This window comes from Eutrigla gurnardus, assembly GCF_963514095.1.
Source record: "Eutrigla gurnardus genome assembly, chromosome: 6".
Classification (NCBI taxonomy): Eukaryota; Metazoa; Chordata; class Actinopteri; order Perciformes; family Triglidae; genus Eutrigla; species Eutrigla gurnardus.
The window spans coordinates 17,364,670-17,386,609 of NC_139920.1; the positions used below are offsets into that span (position 1 = coordinate 17,364,670).

At 42.2% G+C, this 21,940-nt stretch overlaps 2 protein-coding genes across 3 annotated transcripts; one reads left to right on the forward strand and one right to left on the reverse strand.

The window, feature by feature from the left end:
- The first annotated feature begins 1,628 nt into the window (after nucleotides 1–1,628).
- ddx49 (DEAD (Asp-Glu-Ala-Asp) box polypeptide 49) lies at nucleotides 1,629–8,156 on the forward strand. The gene is made up of 13 exons (XM_084010646.1): nucleotides 1,629–1,875; nucleotides 2,664–2,787; nucleotides 3,186–3,271; nucleotides 3,407–3,528; nucleotides 3,831–4,018; nucleotides 4,477–4,617; nucleotides 4,732–4,807; nucleotides 5,065–5,141; nucleotides 5,248–5,345; nucleotides 5,443–5,517; nucleotides 5,813–5,901; nucleotides 6,081–6,152; nucleotides 6,578–8,156. The coding sequence occupies exons 1-13, from the start codon at nucleotides 1,761–1,763 to the stop codon at nucleotides 6,752–6,754; spliced, it is 1,440 nt and encodes a 479-aa protein (XP_083866772.1). The 5' UTR covers nucleotides 1,629–1,760; the 3' UTR covers nucleotides 6,755–8,156.
- LOC311014200 (regulator of nonsense transcripts 1) lies at nucleotides 6,843–21,889 on the reverse strand. Of its 2 annotated transcripts, none has more exons than XM_084010645.1 (24): nucleotides 21,516–21,889; nucleotides 20,971–21,113; nucleotides 19,803–19,892; nucleotides 19,224–19,391; nucleotides 18,709–18,889; nucleotides 18,224–18,385; nucleotides 17,040–17,124; nucleotides 16,663–16,761; nucleotides 16,199–16,307; nucleotides 15,797–15,956; nucleotides 15,316–15,434; nucleotides 15,018–15,182; nucleotides 14,539–14,653; nucleotides 14,105–14,248; nucleotides 13,613–13,826; nucleotides 13,365–13,482; nucleotides 12,870–13,026; nucleotides 12,578–12,720; nucleotides 12,087–12,261; nucleotides 11,879–11,960; nucleotides 11,550–11,714; nucleotides 11,003–11,223; nucleotides 10,241–10,363; nucleotides 6,843–9,734 (listed from the first exon to the last, which is right to left on the reverse strand). In XM_084010645.1, exons 1-23 carry the CDS (start codon nucleotides 21,684–21,686, stop codon nucleotides 10,244–10,246), a joined length of 3,306 nt encoding a protein of 1,101 aa, XP_083866771.1. In that variant the 5' UTR covers nucleotides 21,687–21,889; the 3' UTR covers nucleotides 6,843–9,734; nucleotides 10,241–10,243. The 2 variants fall into 2 exon arrangements, with proteins under 2 accessions (XP_083866771.1, XP_083866770.1); XM_084010644.1 differs by having other exon boundaries at nucleotides 17,037–17,124.
- Between the last annotated feature and the right edge of the window lie 51 nt (nucleotides 21,890–21,940).

Below are 21,940 nucleotides of genomic sequence, written 5' to 3' on the forward strand. Positions count from 1 at the left end.
CTTCTCAGCCTGTCTGATGCAGTTTGCAGCACAGCTGGACGATCTGGGCAGGATGCGGATGAACCTACTGGCCTCTGCCTTTAACACAAAGGGTATTAATGACTTCTGGCAGCCCCGGTGTCCACGAGCAGATGGGTTTTCTTGGAGAAGATTTCTTTCCTTCTCCAAGTCAAGCAGTGGCTGCATTAAACTCATAGCGTCTTCTTGTTGCTCGCTGTGGCAGGTGGGACAGAACGACAAATCTACAACATGTGGCATCATCTGCAGAATCTAATCTTAAGTATTTGAGATTTAAAAGAAAAACTGCTTTCCATTTCACCTCATCGTCTTGAATTTAAAATTTAAAATAAAGCTTGTGAGTGCTATCCTCTTACAGTAACTCTCGAATGTCAGACCCATACATAAAAATCACCTTCATAAAAATCAGAAAGTGCTTTGAGCCCAATTATTGTAGGTTAGTCAGAGAAACAAATCAGTATGATCAGCAGGAAAGCACAGAGGCCCAGTAAAGACTGATTGTAGTTCAGGGTTAAAATCCATTGAAATAAGCTGGGGATGTAGAGGAGGCTGTAAATCCACCACAATCAACATTAGCCCTCTTCTGATAATTGCTGAATAAAGATCGCTGACATGTGTGCGCTTTTACAAGGTAAAAATTGAGGTCTATAGCAGAAAAGGTTATACTCACACTAAAATTATATTAGGATAAGAAATAAATATGATTTGTATAGCTGTGACAGTTGTTGGGTTTTTGTACATCAGCGTTTTTTTTATGAAATAGACCCTGAAATAAAGAATCTGACACACGATTCTTCCATCTCATGGAGCAAGTAGAAGGTTATTATTCATCTGAAACTCTAACTTCATCGTCAGCTCCGAGTGGTGAGACTGTACGGCAATCAAAGGTCATAAAGACAAATACATCTACCATGACAGTTTATTCATTCAATATGAAGCCAGTGATCAACAGAAAGGAAGAAAGTATTAATAAACACGAGCCAAAGGCCAGTAGCAGATAAGACCAGGTGCATGTACCAACACTATGGGTTTTTCGAGACTGAAGGGCAGAAACAGGAGAACCAATCAGATATATAGAACTGTAGAGGATTAGGCCTATATGTGACCCAGATTATATAATACCGTACAAGGCTGGATTGTGGCCCCAAAATCCCTGCTGGGATCTTGTAATCTATACAATATGCATTTAATGTTGCACCTTTACCAGCTGCAACATTAAAGTGATGGACATATTAATGCAGCAATAATTATTATTAAAACATTTATCATTGTGAAATGGGCCCTTCTGCATATAAAGAGTGATTTTACTTTGTTATCCTCTGTTCTTGTTCTAGTCTGATATACTTTTACTTTGGTGAAATAGCTCAGTAGGCCAACTTCTTCCATCCTACTTTACCAACTTACATGCTAAGTAGATTACGGGGGTGAACTAATTGGTTAATTACCAAAGTAATACTGCGGTTTAGTTAACGTCACATTTTGAATTTATCCAGGACCCCAAAAATATGCTCGTTTCATTCCGTTCTTGACCAACAGAGGGCAGCAACGCGCCTGCGCTAACTCCAGTCAGCGGCAACTCGGAGAAGAAGACGTCGCGCTGTTACGTAATCATCCAGCGACCGTCGAAGTGATACACGAGGATGTTGTACTCTACGTTAAAATAGAGTATTTCAGCGATTATTTTGCCAAATAAAGTTTGCGGGACTGTTCATCTGGTCCCCAGACAGAGAGATAAACAAGAAATGGCCGACTTCTCTTCGCTGGGTCTCTCAGACTGGCTGGTTAAACAGTGTAAACAGCTGGGGATCAACAAGCCCACCCCTGTCCAGGAAAACTGCATGCCTGCTATACTGGAAGGTAAGACAGACTAAACCTTTAAAAGGTTAAAGACATATCACCAGGTCTTAAATGTAAATATCTCCTTAGTGGCCTAATCAGCAGGCCCAACAGTCATCCAGATCTCCACTGGAAAACCTGTCGATTTAACAGGAAACCTGGAGATACATTCTCCAGATTAGCAAACACTATTGTTTTCTGCAAATGTATTACAATCTGACGATCAGATCTCACTACCAGTTAAATTGTTGTTGTTGTTGTTGTTATTTATTAACTGCTGTGTGGGATTGGGAGGTCAGGAATCAGGCTGTTTTCCCATGACTCCCTAAACACAGTAGTAGTCAGCTGTAAAGGTAATTTCCCCCCATCTGACTGCTGCCGAATTTTATCAGAAAAATCTCTGGATCACAAAATCTTTAAAGTGACAATCAAGGTTTGCGAGTTTGTTATTTATTTATTTCATTTTTATTGAACCAGGTTTGTCCCGTACAGATTAAAAAGCTCTTTTTCAAGGGACACCTGGCCAAAATAGTTAAATATACATTTACAAACATACAAATTAAGACAAGAACAAATACCATTCAACACACTAAGACTTACATAAAAAGAACAGAAGATCAGCGAAGAAACTTCCTGAGACAGTTATGGAGCCTTTTCAGTTAGAACAAGTGTTGTAGATAAGTCATGATACAATAAATGATCAGATTTCTTTTCGTGGAGTTTGGGATGCTCCCCATGATAAGTAACCTGCTCTGAAGGTCAATAAGGCAGACTGTAGAGCAGGTGATTGAGGTTGTTCTCCCTTGCAGGTCGGGACTGTATGGGCTGTGCTAAGACCGGAAGTGGGAAGACGGCGGCTTTTGTGCTGCCAGTGGTGCAGAAACTGTCAGAGGATCCATATGGCATCTTCTGCTTGGTGCTCACTCCTACCAGGTCAGTGCAAGCTGGAAGACCGACTCCACAGTTAGAGGAAACAATCCCCATTTTAAAACAACAAAACACTTCAACATGTTTAGAAATCCACTATTATTAAATGTAAACTTCATAATTAATTTAATTGTTCATTTAATTGTTTTTATTGCTTTTCATTTTCACATATTCCTAGAAATTATGAGTAAATTATTTTGTGTTAAATTAAAACATCAGTGGTAAATTACTGGTTGTAAGTCCATCAAAAATAGAAATCACAGTGGCTCTAAATTGAGTAATGATTTTCTAGTCCTTATCATGTGAGACACGAATAACCCTTAAGAGTATAGATAGATAGCACTGTGAGATATATCTTCCCATATATTCAGATGATGATGCTATATATATCTGATGTCATGCAGGGAGCTCGCCTATCAAATTGCAGAGCAGTTTCGAGTCCTGGGGAAGCCGCTGGGTCTGAAAGACCTCATCGTTGTTGGTGGAATGGGTAATCATTTCTTATGAGAGTCTGCTGGAGTTTTAAAGCCCCAGAGTTGCATTTCTGCTGCAGAAACGTAGATAAAAAAACTCCTGCAAGTTACTGTTAAATTCTATCTGAACCTCTCTCCTGTGCTACTGACAGACATGGTGACTCAGGCCTTGGAGCTGTCCAACCAACCACATGTAGTCGTAGCAACGCCCGGACGGCTGGCTGATCACATCCGTAGCTCCGACACCTTCAACATGAGCAAGATCCAGTTTCTGGTGAGTTCACGGGAGTCTGGTTTCTATGCCTGTTCTCCGCTGTTATATACACAAGTCGCTATATTTACACCAGGATATGAATACATAATTATGGCATAATCTCATGCACTTACAATAATAAAAAGTGTTTTAATTGAAACCCTGTGAAGCACCAGATTGTCATATCTATCTTTTGTTGTTATTAACTGCGCTGAAGTCAGTGTTGTGAATGCTTGACGCTTTTTATTTGTATATGAGGATACTAATCAACAATTTCTGAATGTTAAGCTACTTTTGTGACATATTCTTCGTGTGTTTGCCAGATTTTGGATGAGGCGGACCGGCTGTTGGAGCAGGGTTGTACCGACTTCACCAAAGACCTGGAGACCATCCTGGGGATTTTACCGGCCAAACGACAGACGCTCCTGTTCAGCGCCACACTCACTGACACTCTGCACGAGCTGAAGAACATCGCCATGAACAAACCTTTCTTCTGGGAGAGCAAATCGGAGTGAGTAACCGGCTGTCATCTAACAGATGTTTATAGAAGTAGCATATTTACACATGGACTTTGTTTGCAGAAGTGTGTAGTCTATCTGGAGGGATCAAACTACTTATTTCAGGTCCTTCCTTAGGATGTACGGCACAGTCGTGCAAATAGTTGTGTTTGAATGAACGTTCTGCTGGGTTTACTAACGAGCAGACCATTTGCTGGGTGCAGATATATGTAGCATGCAGGTGTATTCAGTGTGTTTATATTCCTTCCTTCCTCCCTCCCTCCCTTCCTTCCTTCCTCCCTCCCTCCCTCCCTTCCTTCCTTTCTTCCTTCCTTCCTTCCTTCCTTCCTTCCTTCCTTCCTTCCTTCCTCCCTCTCTACTTCCTTCCTTCCTCTCTTCCTTCCTTCCTCCCTCCCACCCTTCCTTCCTTCCGTCCTTAATAGAGTAAATATCGCGTCATTGTGGTTAACAGGACACGGACGGTGGAGGAGCTGGACCAGAGGTTCATCCTCACTCCAGAGAAGGTGAAGGACGCCTACCTGGTCCACCTGGTCCAGAAGTTTACTGACGAGCATGACGACTGGTCCATGATCATCTTCACCAACACCTGCAAGTAAGAAGCCCAGAAGTAGTTAAACCATGTAGCTTGTTTTGTTTAACTTGTTTTGTTAAATGGTGAGTAGACATTTAGATTACAAGGCAAAACTATGTGTCGTTTCCTCCTTAGGAACTGCCAAATCCTCACTATGATGCTGCGTGAGTTTAACTTCCCAACCATCTCCCTGCACTCCATGATGAAACAGGTGAGACTAGATCGTAGACTACAGTTTTACTGGTAATTTCAGTTTGCACGTAATAACGATTGGACTCTTCTTTGTGTGAGAGAAAGGTGAGAGCAGAGATTCCCTCCAACAAGGTTCTATGTGCCGTCCTTGGAGCTCCTCAACAAGCTCTCGTTGGATGTGGAAATCTTATTGGTCTCATTAAAGGGACAAAGACAGAAACTAGCAGAAATTGTCTGTGTAAGGTTTTAAAGCAGGTGAATCTTTATCGTCACCAGAAACAACGATTCGCAAACCTCGCCAAGTTCAAGGCCAGCGTCTTCAAAATCCTGGTTGCGACAGACGTGGCTTCCAGGTAAGAAGCTCCCCTCAGCCTTTTAAAAGTACAACATCTGTAAATTCCTCTTCCGTTTCAGAAATCACCGCGTTTTGCCATCCTTTCTGTTCTCTCTGACTCACAGGGGTTTGGACATTCCAGCTGTCCAGGTCGTCATCAACCACAACACCCCGGGCCTCCCCAAAGTCTACATCCACAGAGTTGGACGAACAGCAAGAGCAGGTAAGCTTTAAGTGGTCTGATCGGAAAAACGCCAACGTCACCCATGGATGACTTGCTCTGGATCATTACATGTCTAAAAGGTTCTCTTATTCTGCAGGGAGGAACGGAGTGTCCATCACTCTGGTGACGCAGTACGACATCCACCTGGTCCACTCCATCGAACGGCAGATTCGTAAGTTACTTGGTTTTAACGACTGCATTAAAATGTGGGGTGAAGGTAAAACCATTTCCCTGCGTCTTAGCATCAATATGGCCAGTAGCTCCTCCTTTATTACTATTTAATACTTTATATTTATTATTATTATTTTTTTTTACAAAACTGAAAAGGACAAGTCTTCCCTCAGAGGACCAGATAAGAACACATTTAGAGCTTTAACTGACTACCAGGACACAGAGAAGCTGGGAACCCCAGGTCCCAGCGCGTTGGAAGTGTATCTCAGTGCCAACTGGTCTGTTTGTGTTTCCAGAGACGAAGCTGAAGGAATATCCTTTGGTGGAGAAAGAAGTCCTGAAGATCCTCACCCAGGTCAACGTGACCAGACGGCAGTGTGAAATAGTACGCTTCTTCATATTCAGTGACCTCTTCAGATTGTGTTCGTTAATTCTCAGGACTCGTTTCAGGACTATCTTTTTTGACTTAATGTCAGTTAATGCAAGTCTTCAGTCATGCCGTTTAGATTTTTTTTTACTAACTTGTAATGTTTTGGTAGTAACCTCTTTTCTTTTGCGTCGTAGAAACTCGAGTCGACAGATTTTGACGAGAAAAAGGAGATCAACAAGAGGAAGCAGCTGATCTTGGAGGGGAAGGTAAGTTAATTTCTTTTTTTTAAACAGCCAAATATTTGCTTTTGTTTTCACACAGCTGGCACGTTTTAGCGAAGTCAAGTTTAATGTGTGACTCGATATGAAGCTACAAATCCTTAAAGGCCTTATGTGGCACTAGTTATTAGTAAAATTGAGACGTTATTAACTTATTTAGCTTAACATTTAAAAATGGAAACATACTTCAACTCATGGTAAGTTTAGAATACTAAATGCATAGAAAATTAATCATTTTCTTTCAAGGAAATCAACAATTTCTTATAAACAACTTAAGTGAGGGCGTGGTTTATTTTTATAATAATAAATATACCTGCTACCAACTAAAGTACTATATGGCTTCTGATTTGGAAACCGCTAATGAGATAAATTGGCTTTTTTGTTGTTGATTTGTGATCTAACTGCGGTTTCAGGATCCAGACCTAGAGGCTAAGAGGAAGGCCGAGCTGGAGAAGATCCGGACCCACAAGAAGAAGTTTAAACAGAAAATCCAAGAGAGCATTCAGAAACAGAAACATGGACAGCTGAAAAAGAAACTGACGAAGAGAAATCAGATGAAAAAGAAAAAGGCGGCACAAGCAACACAATGAAACCGCCGTGACCCATGTATATACTAAAAGCCTCATTACTGTACAATATCTGTAACATTTCATGTGTGAACAATAAATTTGAACTCGATTTTCATACCATGAAGACTGCTCAAATTGACAGCCTTTATTGATTTAGTTTTACAAGGAACCACCACGTGATGAAACTTCACTGCAAAGACGTTTTCAAATAGGTAATTACATCACGTTGAGCTCACACTCTGCCCGTCGATAGAGAAGGTTGGGATGGAAATGTTCTCATTTACAACTGAATCACTTCTTCAATAATCACTCATTCCTCGTGGCTCAGAAGATGGAAAAAAACAAAACACCAAAGCAATATTACGGCAGCAGTTTTTTTTCCTTTTCTTTTTTTTTTTTTAAAGCTATAACATGTTAGGATTTCAGTGGAACGGGTCGATATGTGAATTCATTACACACAAAAAAAAAAAAGTGATTTGCACAATGTCAACAAAACTGAATTATTTCTAAGTCAATTAAACGTGGAAACATCTACTTGCAACATGATTGTCACATGTCTGCTGAAAAGAGAAGCAGGCGAGAAACAACAGTGGAGTACATTCTTACTGTGTTCAGAAAGAGTCTTTCCTGGAAGAGTAAAAAAAAAAAACATAACTACAATCCCTCGGAGAGTTTGAGGAGAAGATACAAAACTCATGACAAACATAAAGGAAACCGCCTCATTCCTGTCGTCAGCAAGTTGCTACTATAACATATTTTTAGTAAAGCTACACAAAACGGCTAGATAACACCCAACTGATGAACGGAAAATGAACAAAGCGGCGAATCCTCTGACAAAAGCAACGTTTGGATCAACTCAAGATTCGGGTTCACACAGTTCATCGGGAAGGTTTTTTAGGATCCACGTTCATCTCCAGAGGAACTCTACAAGGAATACACAACGCAGGCAGGACAGCTTTGCACAAATCAAAAGTTCACAGAAGGAAAAAATAAATTCTACCAGCTTTCGTTTTACTCCACAGAGAAGGAAGGAAGGTGGCTATTTCCATCCGCCCATCCTTTGAGAAACATCCCAGCTGCTAACTCACTGACCTCATCTCTACATGGCCTGATTCTATTAAAAAAATAAAATACAAGTCCTTTTCTGTGGGTTTCCTGAGCCTTCCGATGTCTGGAAGGCTTTTTTTATGCTGGTAGTTTGATTTTTAACTACATTCATGCTTGTGCTGCAGCCGTTTATCTGAAGGTGATAGGTTATAGGCACTGATTCAGGTTTCTCATTCACTTTTCACTTATCTGCTTGCCATCATCCAATCAGTACTGATGGCATCTCTGCTGTGTGTAACTGGGGTTTCGCTTAGTTTCAAAATCTTTTCATCCACACAGGAACCAAAAGGTTTTTCAGATTACATTGATTTTTTTTTTAAAAACATAGGGTTATGTTGACATTCGACACATATTTACTTCGTGAAGTCTTAATTTTTCAACCCCTGATTTATGTGGCTGGGCGATACGGCCACCAGCCTGGCTATATTGCTCGTCGTGTGAACGTTATTCACAAAATCAAAATGCTGTGTGAAATGACACTGGGTTTACAACTATATCTGATGTGTGGTCATCTCTTGGGACTCATCAGTCCTAAAGCCACATTTCCCCTCGACCTTTTTAACCCCCGACAACGACCTGAACCCTTTCTCCAGACGTGGGAACTCGTGTCCTTCTCTTCCGCAGCCACCTTCCTTTTTCTACCCCTCACCTGTGGTGGATTGATTGCCACGGCCGCCTGAAAGCCTCGACTACTCTCATGCTTTCCCCCTTTTTGTTTGGTTTCTTTCACCTCAAGCAGGGATTTGTGTGATGAGTGTGGGCAGTTTCACAATCCCCTGAGGAATCAATCAATGCAAAGCATTCAAGCGTTTGCCAATCTAATCAGAAAGACATCTGGTCATGAAGCACAGCAGGACATCAACAACCCCTGCTTTTGAAAAAGATTAGAATAAGGAAAAGCCTTCGCTGAAACATCAAATGACATTGAGTTGAATATTCAATGCTGGTTGTGTTTGACAGTTTCAATTACTTTTTTTTTTTTTTTGCAATTTTGTGCTCTGTGATAAGAAAGGTACTTCAGAGAAGAAAAAAACTGTCCCATGATGATTGCGACATCGGTTTGCGATTTGCGCATCATGCCTTGAAAAACAGTCTGAAATCCCTGTGCCACTCCACCACTGACGTTTGGTCGACACCACCCCGTTAGAGACCTCGTGAATGTGCCAGTGGTTCTCAAGGCAAACAACAGGTATTTCAATTCAAGGCTCTTTAATCTCAGACTCGAGCACAGAAACCGTGTTTTCATTTCCTCTCCGAGAGGGTGCCTTGACTGCTGCTTTCTTCAGAGGCTGCTGAGGTTTTTGGGCCCCGCTCGAAGACCGTTGGTGCCGCTCTCCTCCCATGATAAACCAAATTTAAGAGTTACAGGTTGAGAAACCAACCTACTTTAAGCGTGAGGACTTTGTGTTCCCTGTTCGATGGCCTTCTCTAATCATGGTCCTTGCAAGTTTGGAGAACGAGCTTTCTTTCCTTTCCTGGAGATTGTGGGTTGAAGGGGTTGGCTGGATTATTTTGTTGGGAGTTGAGCCTCATTTGGATTCCCACGAGAGACCGATGAGGTCTCCCCTCCGTTTCCCTCAGCAGCTTGACCACACGCCGCCATCTTCTCGACTTTCTTCCTTCACTTTGCACGGGCATCGGCCCCTGCCTCCTGCTTGTTCACCTGGCCGCTCTAGCCATCTCCACGCCCGTCTGTTCATGCTCTCCTCGTCTTCTACCCTCTTATTTCTCCCGCTGGTCATTGGTTTGGTTTCGCTATCCCGTCGCTTTCACTCGGTGGTGCTTCGGTTGTAGCAGAGGAAAACAGGTATCCATTTTATGTTTTATTATTTCCCAGATTAAAAAGCTGATGAACTAAGCTCAGTTCAAGCCTAGCTCCCTTCTTTCAAGTGACCTGGAAACAAACAAAAAAAAAGTTAACAACCTTTTTTTTTTTACAGAACACGAAGATGATTTAAAAAAAATAAGATTTCTTTCACACAAAATAAATTAGAAATACTAAGTAAATGTTTTTTGTCTCCAGTGGAAGAAAATAATGACTTAAATGAGATGGAAATGAATGAACAGTACTATATAGATTAATAACCTTCTAAATGGCCTTAATGAACCTTTCTGATTATTAGAATCACTTAATGTCAAAGTCATCAAAGACAGTGGATTTCACACGAGCTGCAGGATAAACTGGAGCAGGAAAACTTGAAAAGGCTGGAAACATCTAAACTTTTGACCGGGCTAGACTTAAATAAACAAGATGGGATTCACATGATAAGAAATAACAAGTCTGACGAGATAACTATTATACAACTGGACTCATTCCTTTAAGTTAGGAAACACAAGAACTGCTCTACTTCCCAAGCCTTAAATGTGCTATAATGCAAGTACAAAGTTTTATGCACTTACACTTTAGTACTGTGACAGTCCAGTTACCCCACCATGCTGGTATGCGCGTTCACCCTGGTAAGTCGAGTCCTGGGACAAAGCCACGTCGATTTGGGACTTGAACTCATCGCCCAGGTAGCTGTCCTGGAGGACAACAGGACAGAGACGGCATTGTAGACACATTTTCAATCTGTTCGTTATTTATCATACGTGCAACAATTACATAGAACTAGTTAAAGTCTTATAAAAAATACATACTAATAAAAATATAAAAATCTTAAGTCACAGGCTTCCAACAACAATGCTAATTCAATATATATAAAGAAAGAAAAGTAAAAAATATATGAGAATTGAACCATAGAATAGTGCACGTTAAAATTAGTATAAAACTGTATATATTATATTATTTGATGTCTTGTATACCTATATTACTCCTTCCTTACTTTTACTGGATTTGCTTAATTCAAATTACGAACAATGTGACCAGTACAACAAAAATGTACCATTCAATACTGTACCAAATTCAATACAGTATACTTCTCCAAAAGAGGCTAGAGCATAGCTCTCAAATAAGATCCATTAAACATATTCGCTTTAATATAAAGTACATAATGAACAAGCAATAATTCCCAAAGTGCAAATTAAGATGTATTTTTGCATTCTCTAAACAAAAAACATATTTATGAATCAAAAAGAACTTAATAAAGAAAAGTTTAGCATTAATTATCATAAACGTATCTGAAATGATAAATCTTCATTCACTAAGTGACAGTGAAGTGTTACCTGGGACAGCTCCGGCTGGGAAAGGCCGGGCTGGCTCATCTGAGAGGGCTGACTCATGGAGATGTAGCCCTGCGTCAGCGGCCCCTGGGAGAAGGGCTGGGAGGCCCCATCCTGGCTGGCCTGGCTGTTTGCTCCGATACCCTGCCCGGCACCCTGGTGCGCCGATCCACGGACCCTCTGCCGCCCGCCACGGCCAGGCTTACCCTTCATAGCTCCACGACCTGGATGGGGGAAACAGAGAACTGAGGACTGGAGCCAAAACAAACACAGTAGCCCACCATGGTTCTAAGGTCATAATGTGTTATTTACACTTAATAAAAGAGGAGTCATGGCCACTAAAGCTTGGGATATACTGTGGAGTACTGCTGGTGGACAATAAAAAAAAGTGATTTGGTCCCAGTAACTGGTGTTTCTTTATCTAGTTCATAACCTCACATAATGGTTTACTCTCCTGTAGTGTGATTGGATTAGTTTTTTCCTGGACCAAAGTTTGCTCATTTTCGGTTCATGTAATGGTTCAGTGGACCATCTCAGCGCTGTACCGTACCTCCAGCAGGGCCGTTGGACTGACCCAGGTAACTGGGCGGAGGCATTGGCGGCATCACGAGGTTGAAGGGTATGGGAATATTCATGGCGGCCATGTGACCGGGGCCGGCCCCAATCATTCCAATCTGGTCGTGAGTTTGAAAGTACATGTTGGACGGACGCCCGGCTGAAAGAGAGCGTGTAGAATGAGACTCATGTCAGTTTCTCATGAAGAAAACAAGACCAGGCAAGCTTTGTTTTGCAGGACTGCAATGCAGCCGGTTTCTAAAAAAAATTAATAAAAGAGTAATTTATTATCTTGAGTCAAACCATGAGATATTAAACTATTACCTGCGTTGCTGCGGTCGTAGGCAGAGCCAGGGATGAGGGCCTCGCGGGCATCGTACATCGCAGTGCTCATGAAACGTCCTCCCTGGAAAACAGCAGTCACCATTTCATACAGCTGCATAATTCTCAGATTTAGGACTGCAACTAACAATCGTCTTGTCTTATGATGAGGTTTGCCTCCAGAGCATGATGGGTAGTTTGTTTTACTCACAGGGTTCACAGTGTTGACCAACTTGCGGGGCTTGCTAAACTGCATGAGGCTCTCCCGTAGGTTGTTCAGCGGTCCCTCCACGAGGACTTTCTGCTCCTTGTAGTTGTTCAGCAGGTTGTTCCACAGCGGCTGCTTGGAGAGGGCCTTGGGGTTTCCCACGATGATCACACCATACCTTCGTTCGCAACACACACACAAGACTGTTGCTCAGGGACGGGGTATAAATGTTGTAGAATCTTTTTAACTATTCTGGTTATTGTGTGTAGAAATGTCAGTGGTGTGATTATTCTTACTTTACACACCTACATAGAATGAATAGGAGGCACGTGTAATCTAATTCTCAAGATTGTGTTCACATGGCAACAACTTTTTGTCTAGTTGTCAAAAATATCAGATTTGCATGATTCTTAATTAGCCTCGACATGGAATATATAAAAAGCTCATCATAAACTCATGAGCTGGTCCTAATTATCCACTGTGAAGGTTTTTACTTGGCTCTGGTCAGCGCCACATTGAGACGACGTGGGTCATTCAGGAAGCCGATGCCCTGGTGCTCATTGGCACGAACACAAGACAGGATGATGAAGTCCTTCTCCCTGCCCTGGAAGGCGTCCACGCTGGCAATTTCAACTTGCTGTAATGTGACGGGACAAGAGAAAGGTGAGGAGGAGATCGCATGGTCAAAAACAGAGGAACAAATTATGTCCAACGCTCTAATGATGATTAAATGCTACAATCAATGTGAAGTGGAATCTATTTTCAGCTCAGGAAAGCATGTCATACCTGATAGAGTTTGGTGTGCAGGGAACCGCTGAACTGCATGTACTGGACCAGGTAGGAGCGCTGACCCTCATACGGGGTGATGATGCCGATCTGGTCAGGTTTGGCTCCGGCCTTCAGCAGCCTGGTGGTGATCTTCTCTACGTTGGCAGCCTCCGTCCTTAAAGACATCAGCATTAGTTAAATAATGTACTGCTCAGTCATGTCAAAGTTACACCTTAAAAGTTAATGGGAGTAAACTAATGGTAGTTTAGGCAAGAAAGTAATTTGAAAATTATTGGATTTCATTTACTTGCTAGGTGAGGTTAGTATTCCTGTTGATCATGATTGACAAGTCGAGGGCTTTCTCCACTATTAAGGTATACTCAATGGTGGAGAAAGCACCCCCTAGTGTTTGATCTCAGCTAACCCATTCTCAACCACTGTGTTCGACTTTGTACATTAGGAATCAGTTCGTGTAAATTACATAAAACAACCAAAGAAAAACTGAGATGTTACCTGTTAAGGTAGGATGTTCCTGAGCTGGCAATCTCCTCCTGACCCTGAGTCACGTAGAAGAACATTGGCTTGTCAGGCTGCGGCCACTGGAAGTCAAACCCTTTCTTGATGCGGTCAGCTGGGGAGAACATGACGATTTTCATTTTAGTCTTAAGAATGGCTTGCTTTATATCTGTCGATGTACCAGCCAGAGTAAAAAAAGAATTTGCACCTCCATCAAACCAGATAATGAATGAATCTTGACAAACCTGCAGTGACACCATTTTGCAGGGAGCCCTCATAGAAGATGTTGGAAGGGAAGGCACTTAGAGCCGGGTGCATGCGGTACTGGACCTGTAGGCGGATTGGCCGGATCCCCAGAACCACCAAGCGCTCAAACAGAGACTGTGACAGTCCTGCTTTGGCTGCCTTCTTACACATCACCACAGGACCAAGCTGGCAGTGATCACCCACCAGAATGAGCTGGGAGGAGGAAGATGAGTCACACAAGTTGACAGTTGGTTTAATATAAGATATATGAGAAGAAATAGTCTTTTTATTTTCGTATCATTTGTTTTATTCTCAATTGTCTCTTGCTGCTTCGCTGCCTTAAATAGAAAAGTTCCTTCAATGTTAAAATTAATTTTCATCCATCACTGTTGAAAATAAAGTATGGGCAGTTGCAGGGTCACATTAGTTTTACTACCATGAAGTGGGTTGGGGACTAGTTGTTATTTATCTGTGTGTGTGTACATGTTTACCTGCTTGGCTCCAAGCACCACAGGCACCATGCACTCTGGCTCGGTGGCCTGGGTGCTCTCATCAATCAGGATGGAGCGGAACTGCATCTTGGCCAGACGAGGGTCTCCGGCCCCAACGCAGGTACAACAGATGACATCAGCATTCTGGACAACAAAGATGACAGTTTGCAATCATTTAATAGAAGCCGGGATACACATAAGGGTCTTCTGCTCAGATTATGATGATGAATTATCATCCTGTCAGGTGGAATTGGTTCTATATGGAGATTACTAATGCAGGTCGGTGTTGTTGTTTTTTTAATCACAATACACAGTAAGGATATAGCACTAGTACACTCATTTCAACAGTCAGAATTAGTATGGAATTGCTTGGCACAAACTACTTGTGGCATTAGCAGTGCCTGAAAAGCTGTAGCTTTGAAGCTTCTCCTCACCATCAGCAGCTCCCTCTCAGCTGTGCGCTTCAAAGCCCTGTAGCGTTTCTCATCAGCAGATGACAGCTCACCAGTCTCATCCTTCAGCTGCTGCAATTTCTGAAGCTCCGGCATACTATGGAGACAGACACATCCGGGTGACTACGGCAAACACGCACTCCAGTTGTACGTGACTAAGCTAAACTGTGATATTTGGCAGGCAAAACTACAATAACTAGCTTTCTATTTCTTTTAGATGCATGCGCCTGTCATCCAGGTGTGAATTAGACAATATAGATCAAAAGTACCAGGAATCCTGACAAGAGTGAGTATAGGTAATAGGGGTTGTGAAATGTGAGCTCAAAAGTGACAGGACAAGTTTTAAAAAAAACAAGCTGCTCGTACTTGACTGACTAGTTCTCAAATTTGTTTTTGTACAAAGACGAATGCAAATGTCAATAACTTTTGAATCCAGAGTCAATTCCCTACACGCCACTGACCTGTCCATGTTGCTGATCTGGTTGTGCAGAGCCAGGAAGGAAACTGGTGACTCGATGGCCTCCCTGCTCTTGGCACACAGCCTGACAACCTTCAGTCCAGTTTTGTCAATCTTCTCAGTCAACTGATCGACAGCAATGTTACTGGGAGCGCACACCAGAACTGGCCTGCACACGTTCATACAGACACACACGAGTTAGGACAAGGACGGTTCCTCAAAATACAGCTAGAACACCAATTAGAACATTACGTATTTCTAGTATTATCTATTAACTTATAATAAAAAAAGGTATGGTGTACCCGTTGCCTTGTCGGGACAGGTGGTAGACAATAGTGGCAGAGGTGACAGTCTTCCCAGTGCCAGGAGGACCCTGGATCAGACTCAGAGGTCTCTGCAGTACTGTCTTCACAGCGTAAACCTGAACAGAAAAAGAGGATTCATCCGAGGTGAATTGTTGCAAATATTTCTAAGAATCCTGGGAAAAAACACACTCCACTCACTCTACTTGCAATAATGATGATGTGAGAACTAAATCCCACATTTAAACCAAATCAGGTAACATGCTTTGCCCACTTAAATAAAGGATTGTCCTACTAAGTCACATACTTCCTTTGTAATGTATTAAAAATAGCTGAGCTATATTGATAGAATATTAAAATATATTTAAATTAGTCAACTCAACTCATACTTTTTCCTGCCATCAGGTCTTGAAGACTTAAGAAAATTAAGGACAAAATAATAAGAGGAATCACAGGGACACAGTGTTTGATGAGGTCTGACCTGTGAGTGATTGAGGTCAGGCAGGCCCTGGGCAGTGAAGCGCTTTGGCAGCTGGCACTTGATGGTGACGTCCTCGACCTCGTGGCCCAGCAGTTTGTGGTAAATGTAGCCAGACACGGAGGTCTCGTCCACCGCAAACGTCTTCAGGGCGCTCTGCATCCTGCAGCAACACAAACGAGAGTCAATTCCACCCATTTATCAGTGGACTTCTGTCATGTGGGCTGGCATCTTTACTTTACAAATGATAGACAGATTTCTACAAAAGTACCAACTGTAAACAATGCAAACAATTTAGTTTCTTCGCATTATTTAGAATAGTAATAGTAATATGATGAATTAAGGGCTGTAAAATGAAATGTTCCTAACTAATTAGGAATTTGGGAGTATAAAACGTCCTCTTACCTATCAAAGGATGTGGATTTCCACACAAAGTCCACCTGGAAGTTGTGGGGGATTTCCACCGGCGCTCCAACACTGCTACGCAACTCAATGGCAATTTCGTCACCATAGTCTTTGAAACAGGCTGTTAAGGAACGTTATGGCATCTATACTGTTCTAGTTTTATTGTTAAAGGGATAGTTCAGTAGATGAAGAGAGACCCATGTGTATTACTGTATATGTCTGAAAACTCAAGCAGCAGACAGTATGAGACTCAACAAATTAAGATGGCACTTGGAAACATGACACCCTAGTCGTGTCAATAAAAAGTGGTTTTATAAAGTTTAAGAAGTTGCCATTTGTATTTGTACATCCCAAGGTATTCGAAAGGAATGTTCATGATTGTGAAGTTGAAGAAAACGTTTGAGAACTACTCCTGTAATGCAATGGATGACACATATGGAACAATGTAACAGTGTAAAGGATACTGTCTGGAACTTTGATGACGTGACCGATGCCTTTCCACAGCGGGGCCAGGTCTCCCTTGTACCGCAAGCAGATCTCGTCACCTTGCATCAGCCGCATATCTGGGATTGATACATGACACCAGTTCAGACACCGTTCTGTGCTCAGAATGACCCACAAGTAAACTGAGGAGGGTGGGCTAGGTTCATAAACTAAATGATACAATACCGTGCATGGACAACAACCCACAAACGGAGGCAAGAACAAAACCAAGCACACATGCCACCAAAAGATGCAGGGTTGGGGAGGTTGCGTGCAATTCTCAGGACTGAAGGGAGATGGGGGGGGCTCTATCTGTACCACAGAACCACTGGGAGGAAGTCAAACTCAGTATTACCACCTGAATCCGTCTTGGGCAGAGTGAAATAGGCAATCCGCTTTTTATTCAGTCCCAGGTCCCACCTGACTGTTATATTGTCTTGGGTCTGCAGAAGAAAAAGAATGAGAAAATACATGAACATAAAATAATAAAGAGGCATTATTTGGCAGGGAGATGGCATTATTTTAGCTTAAGCAAGATTCCTCACACCATGAATGTGGTCTGGCACAGCTGTAGAAGTGGATGAGGATCATTGTGTGCCTCACTTTGTAGGTGCCCAGTGAGGCCAGAGCATAACAATAACATCCTATATGTATATTTGATAACTAGGTTTCTGAGAACACTTTTATGTCACCTGAACTGCTCTACATTTGGACCATGGACATTCAAGGAAGAAAAACACTGTTTTATGGGTACAGCTCACGTCTCTTATTTGACTTTGATTGCTTGAATCAGAAGTAATCAACATCACTGGATTTTCATACCAGAGTTTATAGCGATAACAGATTAAACTCAAATGTATCACTCCTAGGTTTTATGTTCTGTTTTCTGGTCAGCCATCATCAAACATCTGTGTTAATCATGGACTGAACAACAAAAGGACCACAAATAACCTAAGTAATTCATGATCTGTTATTTCCCCCATTAACTTTGATTATGGATGCAATTTAGTCATATAGAGTAGAGTCTGTCTGTTAGTAAGAACACTTTTTACATAATTTATCATCATTTCCGTTCAGTCACGAGAGGCTAATAACTCCTGAATGTCGGGTTTGATATGAGTGACATCATTTCACCTGAAACATTTAGCCTAATAAGTCATTTCCAGTATTCAAAGACACTATTCTGGGTTATTAAATAATTAATCACCATCAGAATATCAATAAATACAGACACAAACAATGAATAAGTAATGTAAATCCATTCTGCCAATAGAAACGGGTCCTGTGCTTCTAAGCAGGACACAGTATGACATAGGTTGTGCAGATGTTTGTTAAACAGTAGATAACAGGCTACAGAGAGGAAACGCTGCTACTGAAACAAACATATTTCCATGTTTCCTCTCTCCTCGCAAGTTTTCCTTGCCTCTCCATGCATCCCCATGTAGGAAGGACTAAGACGCAAGTGAGGAAATGCAATTTAAGAGACTTGGGATGCAGCCTTTGCATTGCAAAGTTTCCTACTTATGAATGCAGTTCAGGTACCTGGGACTCCTTAAGCTTCTTGTCATAGTCAGCCTCCAGTTTGACCAAAGGGCCAAAGATGTTTTGGTACTGGTAGGCATCCTCATAGCGCAGCAGCACATGCTGGGGTTCCTCGTCCACTCCGGGTTTCTCCAGGTCTTCCAAAGTGGCAGTGGGGTTGTCCTGAGAGATCACAAAGTCAAAGCAACCGTCAATCCAAAGTACATCACACATCATATTACAAACTCTCATTCCACAAACAAACTGTACTGCACAGTGGCAGATGCCTTTTAAAACGGTTGTGCTATATGTGGATACCAATCTGTGTAAGCAGCCATCACTTAAGGCGTTTTCATTTTGATTCGTACCGTGCCCGAGTATGATTACCTGGAATCTGACCATGAAGTGTACCTGTGCTTGCCAATGAAAGTTTACAACCATCCAGTCACAGATTCACTCTGAACATGTAACCCAGGCGAAAAAGCCTCCCAGCTGTTCAGCCATACCTTCCAGAGCTCCTCCAACTTGTTGATCTGCTGGGCAGTGATCTGACGGGCCCGAAGCTGCTCCTGCTCGGATGGGATCTTAACCAGCCAGGACAGAAAGCAGCGGTCCTGGATCAGTGGTTGCCATTGAGAGCTGTCCCAGTTGATGTCCTTCAGGCTACTCTGGCTGGCACAAGGCTGCCTGTATCGACAAGCAAGGTTCACACAGTCAAAAACTTGGCTTAAGTGTTGTTTTATACAGTGATTCAAATATTGCAGAGGATTTTAAAATGCTATTTGTCTTTTATTTCATTTTAATTTTGATCTAAATCTACTTAACTCATTCAATAGCCGTTTTGGAGCAAGGCTACAGCCATTGTTTTCTATTTGGCTTACAATTTAATTCAGGGACTCTGCATCTGTTTCCTGAACGAACCTGACTACAAACTTCCTGTTTCGAAGTTAAGTTCACGCTCCAGAGTATCTTAAAATGACTGTCAACCATTGTCAGTGCATACAAAGCCACCAGCACCTACCTGCAGAGTAGCACCACCACAGAATCAGCCTTAGCCGGGATGAAGCCCAAGAGGAAGACATTGCGACATCCGCAGTTGTAACACTCCAGCACTGTCTCGCCCAGCGGCCCATCTTTATGCAATGTAACCTCTTTGCATTTGGCTCTCACCAAGTGGTTCACAATGTGACTGTTAATCAGAGAACGGGAGTCAAACGACTGGGAAAATAATCTGAACTTTGAATTCTGTAACAGTCGTCCTGGGAGCACTGCTGCAGAAATGTATTGATAGTTTTCATGATAACAACAACTAGATCCAAAATAGACCACATGACAGTTTTAAACATACAATGGTAGATTCTTGCTAATGTCAACAGCTAACAGGACATACACTTGGATCCATAGTTCGCTACCAATAAAGCAGCAATAGAAATGTCTGTAGACACTACATCATAAAGATCTAACTTTACACACATTCAGCCGATTGCGATGTGGGTCACAACAGTACAGGAATCCACATTTACTGTAGTGTTTATTATTACATAACGTTTAAGTGGTGTGTTCTGGTGGATATATGAGAGTTAATCAGGTGACTACATACCTGCCAGATGTGTTGCCACGTCCATTACAGAACCACTTTTTGCTGGTATTGCAGTAAACCACACACGCCGGGTCATGGATACCACAGTAGCTGTAAAACAACAAGGAATGACAACAGCATCTGAATTACTGCAGTATTTAGTCATAAAGACAGACATGAGTACATGTCTTACCTAAAGCAAGCCAAAAGCAAGGCCATGCTTAATTGACAACAGTGATTGATATCACAGGGGTTAGCAAATTGTGTCTACTATGTCATATGCATTTTAAATACAACATGGTTTAACAGGAAATGTGGTGGGGTCATGCTCTCTACTTGTAGGATGCTTACACACTCCCAGATAAAGTGGCAATCTCGAAATTTTTATTTTAAATAAATGTCGGATGTGTCACTATTGCTGAAGGGGGTAACAAAATGGAGATCGAGTCAATGGCCTACTGATGTATTTCAATATTTTGTATTGTATATTTTTGTATTGTACTTTATTTATTTAAACAGGGACAGTGCACGATAAAACATTAGCTTCATTTTAAACAAGCAGAGATGCATTGCACCAGGTTTCAGCAAACTTGCTATTTTCCACCTGTAGTCCCGGGGCAGATTATTACAAACTGGGCGCTGTATTACAGTTTTTCTCCATTGAATACAGACACAAAAAAATAATGATTCACACAATTCTCACCGAAAGCGAAAATATCAACTTATAAAGACTCCAGACTGCTAAATTAAGGACAATTCCATGGTCAAATAGAAATCCTAAAATCATCCAGGACTTAAATATCAAGGACTGTCACTTTGAATTTCTAGGTCAGTTGTTTTGTTTTTTTTAGTTTTATTTGTTGGAATTCATGTAAAATGTGTTAAATTAAATAGAATGGATGGCAGCATTGAAAACTAATTCTGAAAACGGTTCCTGCAGCTCAGTGGTGTGCTGTGTTAGTGATATGTGGAAGTCTTGAATGAGTACTAGGCCTGCTTGTGATCTTTGCCAGTATAATTTAGAAAAGTCAACATTGATGCATTTTGGGGTCTGTGTGTATTGTGCACGATCAGGGACTGCGCGGTTGTATAATTATCAAGAAAAACAACAGGACTAATGTACAATAATCACTTCCTCGGTAGTCGACCGACATCCATACGTGGTGTGGTTCCTGTCAGTGAACGTTACCTGCATGCGTGCACAGGCAGGTCTTTGGTATAGTACGTGTCTTCTTCATCCTCCTCAAAGTTGAGCTCGGCTAACAGCTGACTGGCTTTGGCCACCGAGTCATCTACTCCACCGTTGTGAAGACCCTCATCAGGACCATTTACCTGTAGGACAACACAAGGTTTACCAAGCAGACCGAATGCTAACGATTAAAGTTAACGGTTAGCGGCTAGGAGAGGCAGCGCGGAAAAGCCAGTTAATTATAAGTTGACAGAATGTCAACAATCTTAACTCGTATCTTTGACCATTAAAGTTACGTCCGTGTATCTGGATTACTTGGAACAGTTCAAAACAAACGTGCTACGACACAAAACATTACTTTAGGAGTTTAAGTAAAGGGCTTGCTCGCTGGCAGCGAGCTAGCGGTTAGAGCTAAGCTAACACGAAGCTAGGTAACGCTAGATCCAATAATAGCGAGCTAGCATGCAGCCCCGGGTGAGCTAACGAAGCTAACGTCGGGAAACCGCGCTTTATTGTGCCTTCCTGTAAAATTGAAAGCGCCAGACCTGATTGTCCAGCTGGCTCTGGGTCTGGCCTTGAGTTTGCGTCTGGCTGGGAAGAGTAAAGTCGGTGAAGTCGAACTCGGAGCCCTGGGTGTCCGCTCCGAGCAACTCGGCTTCCTCGGTGTCTAGGAAGGTGAGGGTCTGGGAGCTCGGCCCGTACGCCTCCACACTCATCTCGACTCTCAACTTTCGCTTTACTGAGCGGTTTCCGGTGTTCGTCTACAGATGAACCAAATCCTCCGCCGCTTTTGATGATCAAAAACTGGTTTGTAGGCCGACGCTCTGTGTATAATTTTGAACCAAAACAAAAATGGAACCGATCAGAACCTCGACAGCTCCACCAGGTCCAACAGCGACGGTGACGAACTTCCCTGCGCCGCTCAACGTGTGACGTCGTTCGCGCTGTCGACGAGGCTGGAGAGGCCGAT

What these genes read in the sequence shown, in the direction of transcription:
- ddx49 (XM_084010646.1), top strand. Translation starts at nt 1,761, where the DNA reads ATGGCCGACTTCTCTTCGCTGGGTCTCTCAGACTGGCTGGTTAAACAG. An exon ending in TTGGTGCTCACTCCTACCAG is followed by an intron (nt 2,788 to 3,185) that starts GTCAGTGCAAGC and finishes GATGTCATGCAG; the next exon opens with GGAGCTCGCCTATCAAATTG. An exon ending in TGAGCAAGATCCAGTTTCTG is followed by an intron (nt 3,529 to 3,830) that starts GTGAGTTCACGG and finishes TGTGTTTGCCAG; the next exon opens with ATTTTGGATGAGGCGGACCG.
- LOC311014200 (XM_084010644.1), bottom strand. Translation starts at nt 21,686, where the DNA reads ATGAGTGTGGAGGCGTACGGGCCGAGCTCCCAGACCCTCACCTTCCTA. An exon ending in CTGCCTGTGCACGCATGCAG is followed by an intron (nt 19,893 to 20,970) that starts GTAACGTTCACT and finishes GTTGTTTTACAG; the next exon opens with CTACTGTGGTATCCATGACC. An exon ending in GTGGTGGTGCTACTCTGCAG is followed by an intron (nt 18,890 to 19,223) that starts GTAGGTGCTGGT and finishes TTGTCGATACAG; the next exon opens with GCAGCCTTGTGCCAGCCAGA.